Genomic DNA, 15,850 nt, shown 5'->3' with positions numbered 1-15,850 from the left:
CTTGGATCATCCCAGTGTTGTTAGTCCACCACTGCTAAATGAATGCACAGATTTCAAAATATTCAGTACATTAAATGTTAATTTTTTCATAACAGAATTTTTAAGGTCACATAATTACAATTTAAAAATGCAAAGGTTAAGAGGACAAATTCTGCATTCACTTATGCCAGTAAAAAGTCAGTGGAATTACTCTGGATTTTGCACCCCCGTAAAAGAGAGCATCATTTGACCCAAAAGATTTATGGGTTTGTTACCCCCTCAATGCTAAATATGCAATTTACTCCGATTTTCTGACGAGTTTACAACAGGCTTGTAACTTACACACAAATTACGTCACCTGTGACTTTTGCCCATAATTCTCTTTATAAATTTACTCATGCACCACCCAGAGATTTAACAATACATTCTACTGTACCTCCTGTCTATTGCTTCTCTATACTGTACTAGCAGCATTACAAATGACTGTGCTATATACATCCCCATGGAATGAAGAAATATTTAATGACCTGCATGGTATAAAACGTAGATACAAACAATTTTATATGGCACAAATACAGCCCAAGCTCAGAACTCTTTCCCAAGGCAAGAGACATCTATTAACAGATGTGCAGTCTATGCAAAACAGTTAGGTTGTTTGCATAGAACAGGAACTTTTCTTTACCTAGCATGTCACCCTCGGTTCCCCTGTCAAGAAAGGATCACAGAGGCTCCTTTAAAGCAATGCTCAGATGGCTAAAAGCATGATTACCAGTCCACTCACCTACTCAAGACACAAACAAACCTCAGCACTGAAAAGGTTTGTCTTCACACTGGAAAGAAGTTTATCCCACTGAAATAAGTCAGCATGACTCTAACCTAAGAGAGCCTTAGTAGAGAATTTATGAACATATTAAATCAGGAAATCTCCCAAAAGAATATGTGAAATATTATTTATTTATTTTTAAAGAAAAAACTGTTTAACGCTTAAGTTTTGGGTGAATCTCATGACCATCATAAACTGATAATACTAAGTCCCAGCATAGAAAGGCACTGAACTATTTAGTCTTTTTGATTAACACACTCTAACTGTAACCTACAGCATTTCAGATTCAGGCCTTTCCAGAGACCGGATGGATAGATGTCTGAATGATGGTGGTTTCATCATGCTGAGAACTGTCCCACTGGGATTTAAAGTGAGACAGCTATCACTAGTGACATGATACCAGATTTAAACTACAGTTCCACACTAGTGCATTTTACCACAGCACCAATTAGCTCTCCACAGACATGAAATCTGCACACAGTTTTTCTGCTAGCTATTGTACATTAGGAAGCAAAAGTGGTTTATTCCAAAGGATATCAAAATGCACAGAAATACATTTGTTAGTAACTTCACAAACATTAGATATTTGATATTAAAGAATAAAAGCAAATGCTATATATGTTGTAATTTTAATATTGACTATTGAAAGTTATAAAGTATTATATTCCCTATGGAATTATTTCCTTTTCTTATAAAGAAATGGTACAAGAAAACTAAGTATGAACCATTTTCTTTATATTATTTTGTCCTTCTTAGTATTGCAGGCTCTTCGTTTTAGTTACCAGCTGACCAGGAATCATAAACTAATTTTGCTGCCACAGTGTCTTCAATTGCGATCCCTGAAATATATAACAAAATTAAAATCACCTACAACCAATACTTTGGTTGAATTAAATAATTTAACTTCACAGGGAAGCAGAATGACTAGACAATGGACTAGAGAATCTTTCACACTGCAATCTAGGACACCAGACTGATAATGACAAGAAGTTATCACCATCAGATAGCTGCTAGGTGCCTTGTGTGAAAGAAGTTTATTAGTTTCAATCCAATTCCCATTGGACATGTATCCATGCTGTAAAAGCTACCACAACTGGAACCAATGGATCCTTGCTATTAGGTCATTCTACTTTGACCATGGTAATCCAGTGTTCTGATCGCTTTCAATAATGCACTTCTTTGTCACATCACCTTCACATCAAACAGACTTCAGCGGCATCAGGGTAGGACGTTCAGGATGAAGTTATGTTAGTAAACAATGTAGTCATGAGTTGAGTAAATGGAACTTAAACAAAATGGACAATGTAATTTTCTGTCATGTTTGCTTTCCTTTCAATTTTGATTTTATCAGCCTTGTTACATTGAGAAAGGAGGGAAAATACTCATCTTATACTGTAGCTACTGTCCTCTGTAGTGGGTGGTGGGACAGCAGCTTTGAAGATCATCAACTTTCCCATGCAAGAGGGAGCTGTAGCTCACGAAAGCTTATGCTCTAATAAATTTGTTAGTCTAAGGTGCCACAAGTACTCCTTTTCTTTTTACGGATACAGACTAACACGGCTGCTAGTCTGAAACCAATAAATAAAAAGGCATTTTTCCTCATCAGATTTACACATAGGAGGGGCTTGTTCTTACCCAGAGATTTGAACACTGTTGTTTTCTCAGGCAAGGCTGGTTTTGTCCCCTTCACTACCTCTCCCAGCTCGGCAAAAATCTCTGCCTGTGAAACAAATGCACGTTTAGGCTTGATATGGCCATCAAGAGAAATAAACTTGGTTTTGAGTGATTTTAAAAGAAAGAGAAGACAAAAAATTTGAAAGGTTCTGTAACTAGTAAAACAGATCATTGTTAGGTCAAGTAATGTAGAAACTGGACAGAAATTCCAGAAGAACAACATGGCTTTCAGAGAAAAATATCTGCCTGAATTTTATTACCCAAAATGATTGACCTGTTACCTTGCTGACAAAGATAAATTGACTTCTATGTAGTTTACAGTGTGTTGGTTTTGCAGATGAAACCTTAAAAATGAAAGCCCTGTCTGCTATGTGTGGACATTAAAAAAGATCCAATGGCACTTTGTGTAAGGGCATGACAAAAGGTCCCCTCTCCTCAATTTTGTGCAGTGTGACAGCCATCTGTTTGACTGCTGGCCTCCACACATTAGAGGCAGTTCTAATTTAATTATGCTGAAACATATATCATGGGGATACATAGGTGCAACAGAGCAGAATTTGTCCCATCATATATAAATTGCTTTGGGATCTTCTGGGATGAAAGTGAAAGATTTAGAATCATTTTTTAAACATTAAACATTTTTAAGTGTAGATCTAATACAGGACGGATCTGAAAGCAATGAGAAATGGCACAGTGCAAAAGTAGCATTCGAGGGGAGAAGCTCTAGCATTTAAGAAAGACTTACCCTTGATAATATAACATCTCCGGATTCATTCAGAGCAGCCTCTCGAGAATCCACATATAGGACAGAATTCTTCATCACTTCATCATTCAGCTCTCTCCAGTCTGGTCTGCTTGCCCCAACAGCTAAAAGATAAAAGTGATTAACTTCAGAGAGAAATATTTAAAATGGATTCAACAGAACACATTTCTTGTTCAACAGAGGTGAATAATGCCTTTCCACAGCAGTGTTGTCACTTACGCAGAAGCAGCCTGAAATTAACCAAGGACAAGTTCACTGATACAGAACAAGAACAGCCTGATTGACTAGGGAAAGTCCTGGGCTTCTCTCCATTCATTATGCATCTAGGGCTTGATCCTGCTTAGCACCTTCTACTCCCATTGATGTCAAAGCAGGATTGAGCCCTTAGGGTCCAATCCTCCAAAGTGCTGAGTTCCTGTTATGTCTGCTGAGCACCCTCAGCCCTCATTGGGTCTAATCCTACTCTCACTGAAATCCTTGTATTCCGTGAAAACACGACCAGGACCACTGAAATCAATGAGTCCCCTTGTAGCAGGGGCGGCTAACCTGTGGCTCCGGAGCTGCATGAGGCTCTTCAGAAGTTAATATGCAGCTCCTTGCATAGGTGCTGACTCCGGGGCTGGAGCTACAGGTGCCAACTTTCCCCTGCCCTTTCCTGCCCCCTCCTCTGAGCCTGCTGCAACCTTGCTCCTCCCCACTCCATCCCAGAGCCTCCTGTACATTGCAAAACAGCTGATCACGGCGGGCAGGAGAGAGGGGGAGGTGCTGATCGGCAGGGCTGTACATTGGCAAATTCTGGATCCTTCTCAGGCTCAGACTGGCCACCCCTGCCTTGTAGGATCAGGCTGCTAACAGAAAAATAAAACTCATGTGGGAGCAAATCCACAATGGCAGGGTGAACTCACAAGGGGGAGCAGAATTCTTTGTTTGCATTTGTCGTTAGACAGCCTTTTCCTCTTACGCTTGGCCCTCCTGCTTACATCTCTACTCCTCTGGAAGGCTTAGCCAAAGAGGAGAGGTCATAGTGGAGGCAGAGAAAGGGAGGTAGAGATCTGCATAGCATTTACAAAGTAATCACAGTGAAATATCTGCCAATAAACCTGCAACTCCTTGAGCAAAATATGTTATTTGTTACACAGGTGCATTCCCCAGTTTGGCCTAAGAGCTTTATCCGTGTCCAGCTTGTTCCCATTCTCACAGTATCCGCCCGCCCATCTCACACCAGGCAAAGACATTAACAAACTAATACAAAACCAGATAAGCCAAGTGCTTGGTTAGCACCAAGGACAGATGTACAACAGTGACTCAGCTACCCTTTCGCCCTTTAGGGCGAGTCTAACAAGGCAAGGCGACATAGGGAAGCTCACCCTGTCACTGCCTACACTGTATCTCTGCTACAGATAATAAAAGTACTTAGTGCTCATATAGTGCTTTTCATCATAAATCACAGATCTTCAGTCTCTAAGGCTGCCAAGCCCAACCCTTTCTCAAATAACACGCGTATTTATAAAGTTGTTTAACTAACAAACAACCACACTGTACTATAGTTTGGTAGCTATCCAAGAACAGGCTTGGCGGGTGCTATGCTGCTGTATCATATCCTCTCTTATCCTATCAGCCCTTCTTCTGTTCTTCACCCTCTTCCTGCTGCTCCTGACAAAGCCCTGCTGGATGTTGTGATTGTAACATCCTCCTCAGCAGGATGTGGATATCTAAGGTAAATGACACAATTCCTCCCTCCCCCCCTTTCCTATTATCTCTTGCCCCTCTCCACTTCCCTCTCCTCAATTCATTTGCAAAAGCCTTGGATTTCATAATTCTTTTTTATTAAGTGTTTTTGATCCAGACTGTCTTGATGTGACGTGCCTGTAGAGAGAAATGCAATTAAAAGATCCCTCACTTATCCTTATTATATCAGAACCAAAGAAGCACTTTGCTGCAGAGAATTGTGCGTGCAGACCGACGACTGAACATTATCATCTGCGATTTCTAAATCGGCAGTTTCCATTCTTTTCTTGTGACTTTGGAAGCAGTACAATTGGAGCCCATTTACAGATCTTTACTTACCGAAACAGTTTTGCGAACAAAGGCTTATCATTAAAAAAAAAAAAAAAAGTAAAACTCCTAGCAACTTCTTTTGTACAGATAAACACAAATAATAATAGTATGAAGGGTAAAACAATTCTCCTATACAACTTTACAGACAGTAGGGATGTGAGAACTCCAGTGTTGTCTCAATGCCTCATGCAGTAGGAATGCCTCTGGGAACAAACAAGGAGAGGTGGTCTTTGTGTATGCCTTGCCTCAGCTGTGAGACAGCATAGATAACAACATCACTGACAAAGAATTAAACTAAGTTTGAAAAACTGGTGGGGTGCTTTTCAAATGTGGGAACTTCCTTTATATTGTCCTCTCTTACAAGTTGCCTTTGTCTCATTACCAGACCACTTGGAAAGTGCACAAGGTCATCTGAACCAGGTCCAAATTAATTAATGTAAATAAATGCCAAGGAGCCCAGGGGCTCTGTATGCTAGGGCAGCAACATCATCACCAGAAAACACAATTAAAAAAAAGAACACAGTGAAGGGACCAAACCCTGGGGTTCTCTCAGTTTTTACACGGTTCTTAACTCAGGCAAAACTCTCACTGAGATCAAAGGGATTCAGCCACAAAAAAGAAATTAAGGAGTTTGCAAAACAGGGCAATAGAAAGGTTGATAAATACCAGGGAAAAAGTAGTGCTACTAAAAAATCACTTTGGGAACATGTTTCTAGGGTGTTGTTTAAATCTAAGATTAAAAGGATATCAAGGCCACACCTTGGTGGCCACAAAAGCAAAAATGAGATTACCTGCTGCTCAAACATACAATAGCAGAATCCCTATATAGAACTGAATCCAGACACCCAGCAGGACCGTGCTCAAAGAGGAGAAGTGATTATTCTGAGAAATCTAGACCAGTCTGGGCAGAGACCATCTTTGTGAGTATTATACAGCACCACACTGAGCACATCAGAGCTAAATAAAATAATAATGATAAATAATAGCAGAGAAACCCCCCAATCAATGAGAGTCTGGCATACCGTTGATATGGGCACCTGGTTTTATCCACTCTCCAAATAAAATTGGCATTGTTGCCATGGTGACTGTTATAATCACATCAGCTCCGGTGACAGCCTCCTGAGCAGAGGAGCAAACCTGCACTGGACCCCTAACTGAGCGAGCAAACTTCACAGCATTCTCCTTAGTGCGATTCCATATCCTGACCTGCAAAGCAACATGGAAAGCATGTAGAGATTATATAATATGAGTAACCCATCCTTGCAAAATTCCCAAACAAGCACTTATTTTAAAATGCTCAATGAGTTTTCTTCATTATCATTACTCATCCTGGCAAAGAACAGGGGAGTAGATTTTGTGTCTGGGCTCGTACACCTTCATGATTATCTTGCAATGCTAGTATAACAGTTCATGGCATCTTTATATTTATAAAATACACTTTAAATAGAAAATCTGAACTGATCAAGGCTGCAGGAAGCTTGTCCAAGAAATTTATATATGGTAGGATTGTCTCAATTAGAGAAGAGTAAGTCTGAAACTTGACTTTGTTTCAAGCATGTGTTATTAAAATGCTTTGAGATGGGAGGAGGAAAGGCTATAGAAGTGTTATGTTCTCTAGAGACATTTTATTGAAATATGCTCAAGCCATTAGATACAACTTTATTGGTTATTATATACATTATTTGTTATTGGTGTTACTGAAAAATAATTGAGAAAAATAAATCTTCTCCTTTGAGATGCATTCCTTGGCTTACCTCTTTAAATGAGAACTGCTCCGTGAAGATCTCATAATGGCTATAGGCTTGAACACCAGCTCCTAGAATGCACAGCACTTCTGCATCAGCTGGCATTAAGAACTAAAATATATCAAGTCAGAAAAGAAATCAATGACAGTAGTCATGGAAGAAACACAGTTGTGATGGTGATCCGCTTTTTAAATTAAAACACCTCAATCTTAGGCATATTTACACTGGAGAGACACATTTACACTGGAGAGTTTATTTTTAAACTTTTTACAGGGGGGTCATTGATCCCTAAAAGAAACTTTTGTGGGCTTGATTCAATTTGCACTTTTGCATTTGTACTGATGTAGCTACATCTATCTATTTACTGTTTGGCATCCCTGATTTAGAGCACTTCAGATAGATGAACTTCCCTGTGAGCTGTAGCTCACGAAAGCTTATGCTCAAATAAATTGGTTAGTCTCTAAGGTGCCACAAGTACTCCTTTTCTTTTTGCGAATACAGACTAACACGGCTGTTACTCTGAAACCTAAGAACAGGGTATGTGTTCACCAGTCAATATTTACAAACATAAGGGTGGCTTGAGGCTCAAGACTTAAAATTCACTCCTCTGGTAGCTCTGAATTTCCCTGTTTAATCATCCTCTGTGGTTCATCAGGAACTGGGGAGGGAATAAAAGGGATGTTTGAACCTAGCCCCAGCCACCTGCATTTATTGTTTGTGCATTTGTTATAGCCCCTTGTGTATTCGGAGCCTTTGAACTATATGTGCTTTCAATGCCTGTTGAACTGACTGCTGCAAAGAAATAAAAAATTCTCATCTAGCAGATTTTTCAAAGCTAAGAGCCCACTTCGATGTTTATTACACCGACTCTGTAGCACTGATTTCAAAAGTTCCCTACATAAAAGCATTGTCTTATTGAAGAGGAACTGCCATAAAGAGGACAAGACGACAACTGAAAGCTGGGCTCAAACAGTCCTGAAAATCTCACAGAGCAGCAGATGACACATAAGGGTCTGATCTGGAAGCTCTAATACAGGCAGAGCTCCTTTGAAGTCACTGGAGCTTTGCCTGTATAAAATCTTCAGGATCTGGTTATAAGCGGGGAAGGTCGGAGCTGAGAGTAGCCCTACAGTCCAACATCTCAGGAATTCATTGTTCGCTTCTTCTCCCTTCCAAATAGAGTGGCTCTTGGGGATAGATACTCACTTCTGTGTTGGCTGTAACTCCACTGATTTGGGCTGAATTACATCAGCATAAAACTGATGTACTTGAGAATAGAATCTGGTCTTCAGTCTAAAGCAGGAGAGTTAGTGGGCCAGGAAATTTAGCACTTATCAAATCTGCCATCTTCTTCATTCTAGGGCTTGGAAGACTAAATCTTTCCTTCAAACTGATGGCCTCAGAAGGGTCATCTACTTTATTCCCAGCATTAACAGACCACACAAACATTTTAAAATTAGTATTTAAAGATTTATTTGAATTAATATTCCTACTTTGAATTTGAAGTTATGTGGAGTGGCATAGTGGCCAGACTGGGGAAGAGACTGTGTAGTCTAATCAGTTTTAATTTATCATTGCACTTACCCAAAGCCCTATAGGTGCATATATAAGGCAACAAAAAAATCGCTAAGCAAAAACACTCCAATATATTCTCAGAACAATGCACAGAATGAATCGCTCCCATATCACATACAATACAAGCATAAATACCTTTCTTTGATAAAATAACTGATTTTTTAAATAAGAAAATGAAGTAGATCTAATCTGGCCTTCAGTAAGGCATTTCATACACACTGAAAATTAGTAATTTAGCTGAAGAAGATGGGGATTAGGGTAACTTTAAGGAGGTTAAGAAACTGGCAAAAGGGGAGAAGACAAATGGTTGTGTTGAAAGAACAATTGGGCTGAAGGGAGGTTCCTAGCAGAGTTCCTAAAGGATCAGACTTGGGACTTATGACTTTGACACAAAAAGTAGGAAGGTGCTAGTAAAATTTACTGAAGACACGAAGTTAGGAGGCATTGTCAATACACAGGAGGACTGGAATTTTATACAGGAAGAATTGGATCACACTGATGACCTGGAGTAATAGAAATGAGATGAAATTTAAAAGTGCAAGGTCATGAACATAAGAACCAATAATAAGAATTTCTGCTATAAGCTGAAAGAAAAGGAGTACTTGTGGCACCTTAGAGACTAACCAATTTATTTGAGCATAAGCTTTCGTGAAGTGAGCTGTGGCTCACGAAAGCTTATGCTCAAATAAATTGGTTAGTCTCTAAGGTGCCACAAGTACTCCTTTTCTTTTTGCAAATACAGACTAACACGGCTGTTACTCTGAAACCTGCTATAAGCTGGGGACTCATCAGTTGAAAATGACAGAGAAGGAGAGATACCTGGTCATGTTAGTTGATCACAAGATGACTATGTACCATGAACATGATACAGCTATGAAATAAGCAAATGTGGTCCTAGGATATATCAGGTGAGGTATTTCAAGTCTCTCTCGCAGGCGTGTATGGCATCTGCAGAGCAACATTTTATAGATGCAGTTGTAGGTCCATAAGACATTTCAAGGCTTCCTCTGTGAGACTTCATCGGATGCATCCGATGAAGTGAGCTGTAGCTCATGAAAGCTTATGCTCAAATAAATTGGTTAGTCTCTAAGGTGCCACAAGTACTCCTTTTCTTTTTGCAAATACAGACTAACACGGCTGTTACTCTGAAATCTGTGACACTGTGGATATCATTTGGGGCACTGCGTTATGATGTGTTCATTGGTTTGGATGTTCTCACTGTAGTCACGTGAAACATCGTCTTTGATTTTCCACTTGTGCATCAAGTAACTACATCTTCCTCTGTTTGTTTGGATGTGGGTCAATGAGGTCCCAAATCTGTCTGGCAGGTCGAAACCGGGGAGGCAGTTTGTTGGGTCGGTAATAATGTGCTTGTTTGGAACAGCAGATGAGGTCCAGACACTTTGCCATTCCCTAGCCAGATCTAGAGACTAGAAGTGGTCAAGTGTGGTCCATAGTAACTTTCACAATTTCAGGCATGATGGGGTTATGTAATCCATAACCTGCCAGATGGGAGGTTCCGCATAGTCTTTGGCACATTTAAATTCTTGTGCTGTGGCTACATCTCAACGGACAGCTGGAGGTTCGATGTTTGTTAACACAGAAAGCCACAGTAGAGGTGTTGATTTTAAAGTTTCCATGATGATTCGCATGGTCTGATTCAGCTGCCTCTCCACAAGCTGGGTATGGCAGCTTCTTGTTGACACCAGGACACAATACTCTGCAACTGAGTACACAAGGGCCAAGGCCAATGTTCCTAGAACCAGGGCAGTTGATCCCCAGTGTGTTCCCACTAACTTTTAAATAATGTTTACATGAGTTTTCACTTTCGAGGCTACTTTCTTGAGGTGGTCATGAAAGGTCAGTGTGCAGTCAAAAATGCCACCAAAATATGTTGGCATTGGGTCGTAATGCACAGTTTCACCATGAAACTTGACAGTTAAGAGTGTTTTGTGCAATTCTATTGTCAAAGTGGAAAGTAGAGACTACCGATTTGCTTGGATTTGGTCTCAGCTGCCACTTTTGAAAGTATTTCTCCATCAGCTTAAGGTCAGATCTAAGGGTCACTTCAAGTTTTTTAAAGCTATGGGCCTAAGTGGCGAGTGCCAAACCATCAGCGTACGCAAATTTCTGCGCTATCATTTCAGGCATATCATTCATGTATACACTGAAGAGTATTTCCAGTAAAGATAGGGAAGTATTAATGTAATAGTACAAGGCATTAGTAAGACCTAATTTGGAATACTGTGTACAAATCTGTTTACTCATGTTCAAGAAAGATGACCATAAACTGGAAGAGGTGCAGAGAAGAGCTACTACGTGATTAGGGGAATGGAGGACGTATCTTATGAGAGGACACTGGAAGAGCTTGGCTTGTTTAGCCTGGCAAAATGAAGGATGAGAGAGGATAGGATTTGCAAAAAGAAAAGGAGTACTTGTGGCACCTTAGAGACTAACCAATTTATTTGAGCATGAGCTTTCGTGAGCTACAGGATAGGATTACTCTCTATGAAGACATCGGAAGATAAACAACAGGTAGGGAGAAGAGCTATTTAGGTTAAAGGAAAATGTTGGCACAAGAAGAAATGGGTACAAACTGGTCATGACTAAATTTAGGATGGAAGTTAGAAGAAAGTTTGTAATCATCTGAAGAATGAGGTTTTGAAACAGCCTCCCAATAGAAGTTGTTTTGGTAAACAACCTAATTAGTCTGAAAATAGAGCTTAAAAATTTTTGAGTGGGACTGCATTGCATGCAGTGATGGGGGTTGGGCTCGATGGCAAAGGGGGTCCCTTCCAGTCCTATGTTCCTAAATCTCATGATGCAGGGCTTCAGTTGGTCACCTGTAGGGGTTAGGAAGGATTTTTTCCCTGTTGTATTCTGCGGGGTGGTTCTCCTTCCTTTAAAGCATTGGAGATGGCACAGCTGGCATCACCAGACAGGGTGGGACAGAAAAATTCTCTCTCAGATGCTTGGCTGGTGGGTCTTGCTCACATGTTCACGGTCATACCAATTGCCATTTTAGGTTGGAAAGGAATTTTCCCCAGGTCATATTGGCAGGGACCTTGGCGGTTATTTGCTTTCCTCTGCGACATGTGACTTACTAGGATCATCTCGGATAGCTCACCTAATCAATTCCCTGCTATTGCAGAGGGCTAGGTCATTGGTTCACATTGGTCCCTCCTATTTGCTGTCTATGGTACACAATAGTTTAGTCTAATTCAGGTTATTGGGCTCAATACTGGGTTAACTGGGTGGAGCTAGTGGCCTGTGATGTGCAAGAGGTCTGACTAGATGATCTGGTGGTCCCTTCTGGCCTTAAACTATTTGACTCTACACAACTCCCTCCGAATTAAAACAGGAACAACCAAGTTTTAGGCTTTTCTTTGAGGATTGAACATTGTCATAAATCTAGTACTGACCTATGATTAAAGAGAACAGTCATGGATTGAAAGGCTCTTATATCGCATTTGCATCTGACCTCTAAGCTATTTTATATGACACCATGTCACAGGACAACTGGCCCAGCTCTCCTGTTCCAGTCCAGGTGTGCCCTAGTTTGGTGTAATGAGGAGGGCGGGACTGCTCCTGGGAGTTATGAGAGACAGCCCAAAGGCAAGAGAGAGTCCAGAGGCTGAGGGCAGAGCTGGGCTGCCCCTGAAGGAAGGAGCTGTGAGTTCCGTGTTGAGCAGTGAGCCAGATGTGGCCAGTGAAAGTGAAAGGCAGTTGAGGAATCACATACAAGTTTCCCCAGGCCAGAGAGCCATGGATAGAGAGGGCTGAAGGCTGAGAGCGGCAGAAGGAGACACCTGCTGGCTGAAAGACCAGAGAGGATTAAAGGCTGGCGGAAGATGTAGGGGTGAGCTTGCTGATGTCTCCAGGTGAGAGTCAGAGCCAGACCTGAGAATGAAACAGGGCAGAGAAGCAACCCAGGTTGAGGGGCTAGGATGAGGCATGGTGAGAGATGCTGGAGCTGTACCTGAGAGCCTGAGCATAGTGAGAGACATAAAGGCTGCACTTGGTGTGTTCATGAACTGTTGTGACTTGAAAGATTGGCTGAACTGTGGAACTGGGGAATTTGGACTGTGCTGAGGAATTCTGGATTACAGTTTTGGGACTCTTGTAATAAATAAATGCTGGAAAGGGTATTGGTACCTGAAAAGATTGCCTGGAGTTACTGGGGACTCTGGAAGAAAGGGGTAACTGTGGCAGGTTCATGGGTCGTGCAGCAGCATGCTGCAGGAGGGCACCCGAGGAAGGATTGCCTCGTCACACACCAATAATCTACTTCAACCCACTTTATAAAGCATCAGACTTACCTTGGTAGCTATTGCGGAAACTGCAGCAGTTCGTTTTGCTGTAATGACACTGCCATCCATGACCTTTTAAAGAAGAAAATCAAATAGACTGAAATGAACACTGAAAACATAATGCCAGCTGCTTTCTCCATGTGTGAATTAGTGCTTCACTATCATGTGAAGGGACAAGGAAAACCTGAGAGAAGATGATTATTTATGCAACACTTGCAAATATATTCTGTGTAAAATTGGCAGATTCTCTTCCCTGCTAGACTCCTTTCATGACACTCAGTCAGCACAAAGTGAGTGGAAACTGGCCATCATCCCAGTGGCATCGATCCAACATAACCATTTCTACACTACACTTCCTGGAAATCCCAGTACTGGGGGTGTTTCAGAGCAATGAAGGCATGGCCAGAGCACACTGCACTCTGGCTAGCGTTGGGGACTATTGCAAGCATGTATATGAAGCAGGGCACAGGCAGAGAATCATGGAGCCATAATCAAGTGCCCCCCTACCTTGTACTGCACCCAGGGTGAGCACAACGGAGACTCTGGCTCTATATATTCAATTATCATGTGAAAATGGATTCTGGAGTCTCGCTGAGAAACAGACACTTTCACTGTTCTGGCCCTTCTCAAACCATTATCCTCATTTTTAATTAAGAAAGATAATATCCCAAAATTCCGATTACAGCCCCTAATCCCATTCTCACTGAGGCCAACAGTAAAACTTGCATTGCCTTTAACAGTTCAGAATATTTGGCAATTTATTCTTTCCCCCTAAAATATCAACTAAACATGGTGTTGGGGGATTTCTTCAAATAAACAGCTTAACTTCAAATCACCAGTTTCAGAGAGCAAAGAAAGGAGTACAGATTAAAGAGAATGAAACAGACAAGACTGAGGGCCAGATTCTCAGCTGGCACAAATCACCATAACTCCACTGAAGTGAATGGAGTGATGGCGATTTACACCAGCTATGTCATCTAAAATCAAAGTATGATTTTGAGAGACTGTTAACAAAACAGAACGCATCAATGCACACTGAACTTACAGCTTTTAAAGAGCCATTTCTTGGGTCAAAGAGTAATATAGTTGCTTGGTGAGAGGGAACAGAAGAATCCTTTTTGTGTTCATAGAAGGTTACCAGTTTAGTTGTTAGAGCATCGTCCTTTGCACTGTAAGCAGGCATGACCCCTAAAAATCTTTGAAAGAGAAAAAAATATACATTTAACATCAAATTTTATAATTTGTTAGCTAACTAGCAAGAAGTTAATAAGCAACTGCTTTTGATCTCTAATGTAATAAATAACCCTCTCTATAGCCCTACTTTTTCTTTTCTCCACTTCTAAATTGGGAGACATTTTCTAGGCTATTTAAATGTGTGTTTTCTAAAGAAGGATGCAATCTGCCCCCAATGGGAGTTTTGCCATTGACTTCAATGGGCCAAGATTTCACCCCAGCTTTCTAGTACAGTTTAACTTTAATGGTTTGCACATTGACTTTCCTCCTAACCAGGCGCTGTTAATGACTATTTACAGCTTTAGTTCAGAACTAACAGGGTGAAATCTTTGCCCTAGTGAAGTCAATGGCAAAACTCCCTTTGACCTCAGAGGAGGCCAGGATTCCACCCACAGTCTTCTCCTTTTCCTACTAATTATTATCCCCCTATTATCCTTGAAACACTAGCAGTCCCGCTTTGTCTCTCTCTGCGCAGAGACATAGCAGTGATTTATCCTGTTACTGCAGAGTACCGGCCAATGGGCACACGTTATAACAGCCTGGATCTCTGATCTTCAGCATAGATTTTAAAGGCACAAAGCAATTTGGAGCCAGCTCCAGAACTCGTTTGAAGGAAGCATCAGCCAGGGCCCTCCTTACCCATACGCAAACTACGCAGCTGCGTAGGACACCAGAAAATTTGGGTCACCAAACTGCCTGGTGCCCTACGCAGCTGCCTGCTGCTCCAGCGCACAGCCCCGCTCCACCAGCCTGGGTCGGGCACTTCAGAGACTGTAGCGGTTTGCACGAGTGCTCACTAATAGACGGGTGCAGGGGACGTGACAGGAGAGGGGCGCCTGCCTGGTTACTCTCATTGCAGTATCCCAGCTGGAAATCTCTCTAACCAGACACAGCTGGGGACTCTCACGGCAGGGGCAGTCAAGGAAGCCCTCACCGTGGAGAGGGACTGAGAAAGGGATTCCCCCCACACCTCCCCACGCTGGCTCAGGACGAGAGGGGGGCCCTCGTGGAGTGCCCGTGATGGGGATCCCTGGAGCGTGCACCCCTACTTACCCGCTGTACTTCTGCACCGCCACGACGGTGCGCATGGGCTGCACGACACCTCCCTCCGCGCCGCTGGAGAAATTGGCCAGGGCAGCTTCCAGCGAAGGGACCAGGAGGCTGGCGCGCTGCAGGTGCTTCTCCACCACCTCGGAGCCCAGGAAAACCGGCGGCGCGGCGCTCATGGTGACCAGCACACGGGCCGGACGGGCAGCACAGACCCTCGTGCGCCTCCGGCTGCAGCCTCTTGTGCCCGCTTGGCTGTAAGTTTTGTCCGGGACCCACGCTGCCACCCCCCTCGCCAGGCTGCTGCAAATGTGCCGCGTGGGGCTCCACCTAGTGGGTACACGGGACACTCTGGAGAATCCATCCTCGCCTATTGGGGCCGGACGGCGGCATGTGACCCGGCTGCCACGTCCCAATCATTATGGACATGGGACCCTTATCTTGGAAAGGGGGGAATCACCGCCAGGGAATCTCATAGGTACAGGTCACGGGGGTGTGTGTGTGTGTGTGTCATTTTCCCCGTTATTCTAAGGAACAGACTCTTATGGGGAACTCCCCGCATTGTGCGGCTCATTATTATCCCTTACTGTGGGGTGTCTCGCTCACTGCGGAGGGAGGTCACCCGCCACGGGGAGAGGGTAAA

At 42.5% G+C, this 15,850-nt stretch overlaps 1 protein-coding gene across 1 annotated transcript; it reads right to left on the bottom strand.

Annotated features, from left to right (window-relative positions):
- Positions 1-915: 915 nt before the first annotated feature.
- On the bottom strand, positions 916-15,519 carry CRYM (crystallin mu). Its single transcript, XM_048865862.2, has 8 exons — positions 15,214-15,519; positions 13,973-14,123; positions 12,937-12,999; positions 7,052-7,153; positions 6,320-6,503; positions 3,222-3,343; positions 2,438-2,522; positions 916-1,641 (listed from the first exon to the last, which is right to left on the bottom strand). The coding sequence occupies exons 1-8, from the start codon at positions 15,384-15,386 to the stop codon at positions 1,577-1,579; spliced, it is 945 nt and encodes a 314-aa protein (XP_048721819.1). The 5' UTR covers positions 15,387-15,519; the 3' UTR covers positions 916-1,576.
- Between the last annotated feature and the right edge of the window lie 331 nt (positions 15,520-15,850).

Source organism: Caretta caretta, chromosome 10 (genome assembly GCF_965140235.1).
Source record: "Caretta caretta isolate rCarCar2 chromosome 10, rCarCar1.hap1, whole genome shotgun sequence".
Taxonomy (NCBI): Eukaryota; Metazoa; Chordata; order Testudines; family Cheloniidae; genus Caretta; species Caretta caretta.
The sequence above is the reverse complement of the archived record's forward strand: the minus strand, read 5'-3'. Positions and strand labels throughout refer to the sequence as shown.

What these genes read in the sequence shown, in the direction of transcription:
- CRYM (XM_048865862.2), bottom strand. Translation starts at nt 15,386, where the DNA reads ATGAGCGCCGCGCCGCCGGTTTTCCTGGGCTCCGAGGTGGTGGAGAAG. An exon ending in AGCAGTTCTCATTTAAAGAG is followed by an intron (nt 6,504 to 7,051) that starts GTAAGCCAAGGA and finishes GTTGCTTTGCAG; the next exon opens with GTCAGGATATGGAATCGCAC. An exon ending in ACCAGGTGCCCATATCAACG is followed by an intron (nt 3,344 to 6,319) that starts GTATGCCAGACT and finishes TTTATCTTTTAG; the next exon opens with CTGTTGGGGCAAGCAGACCA.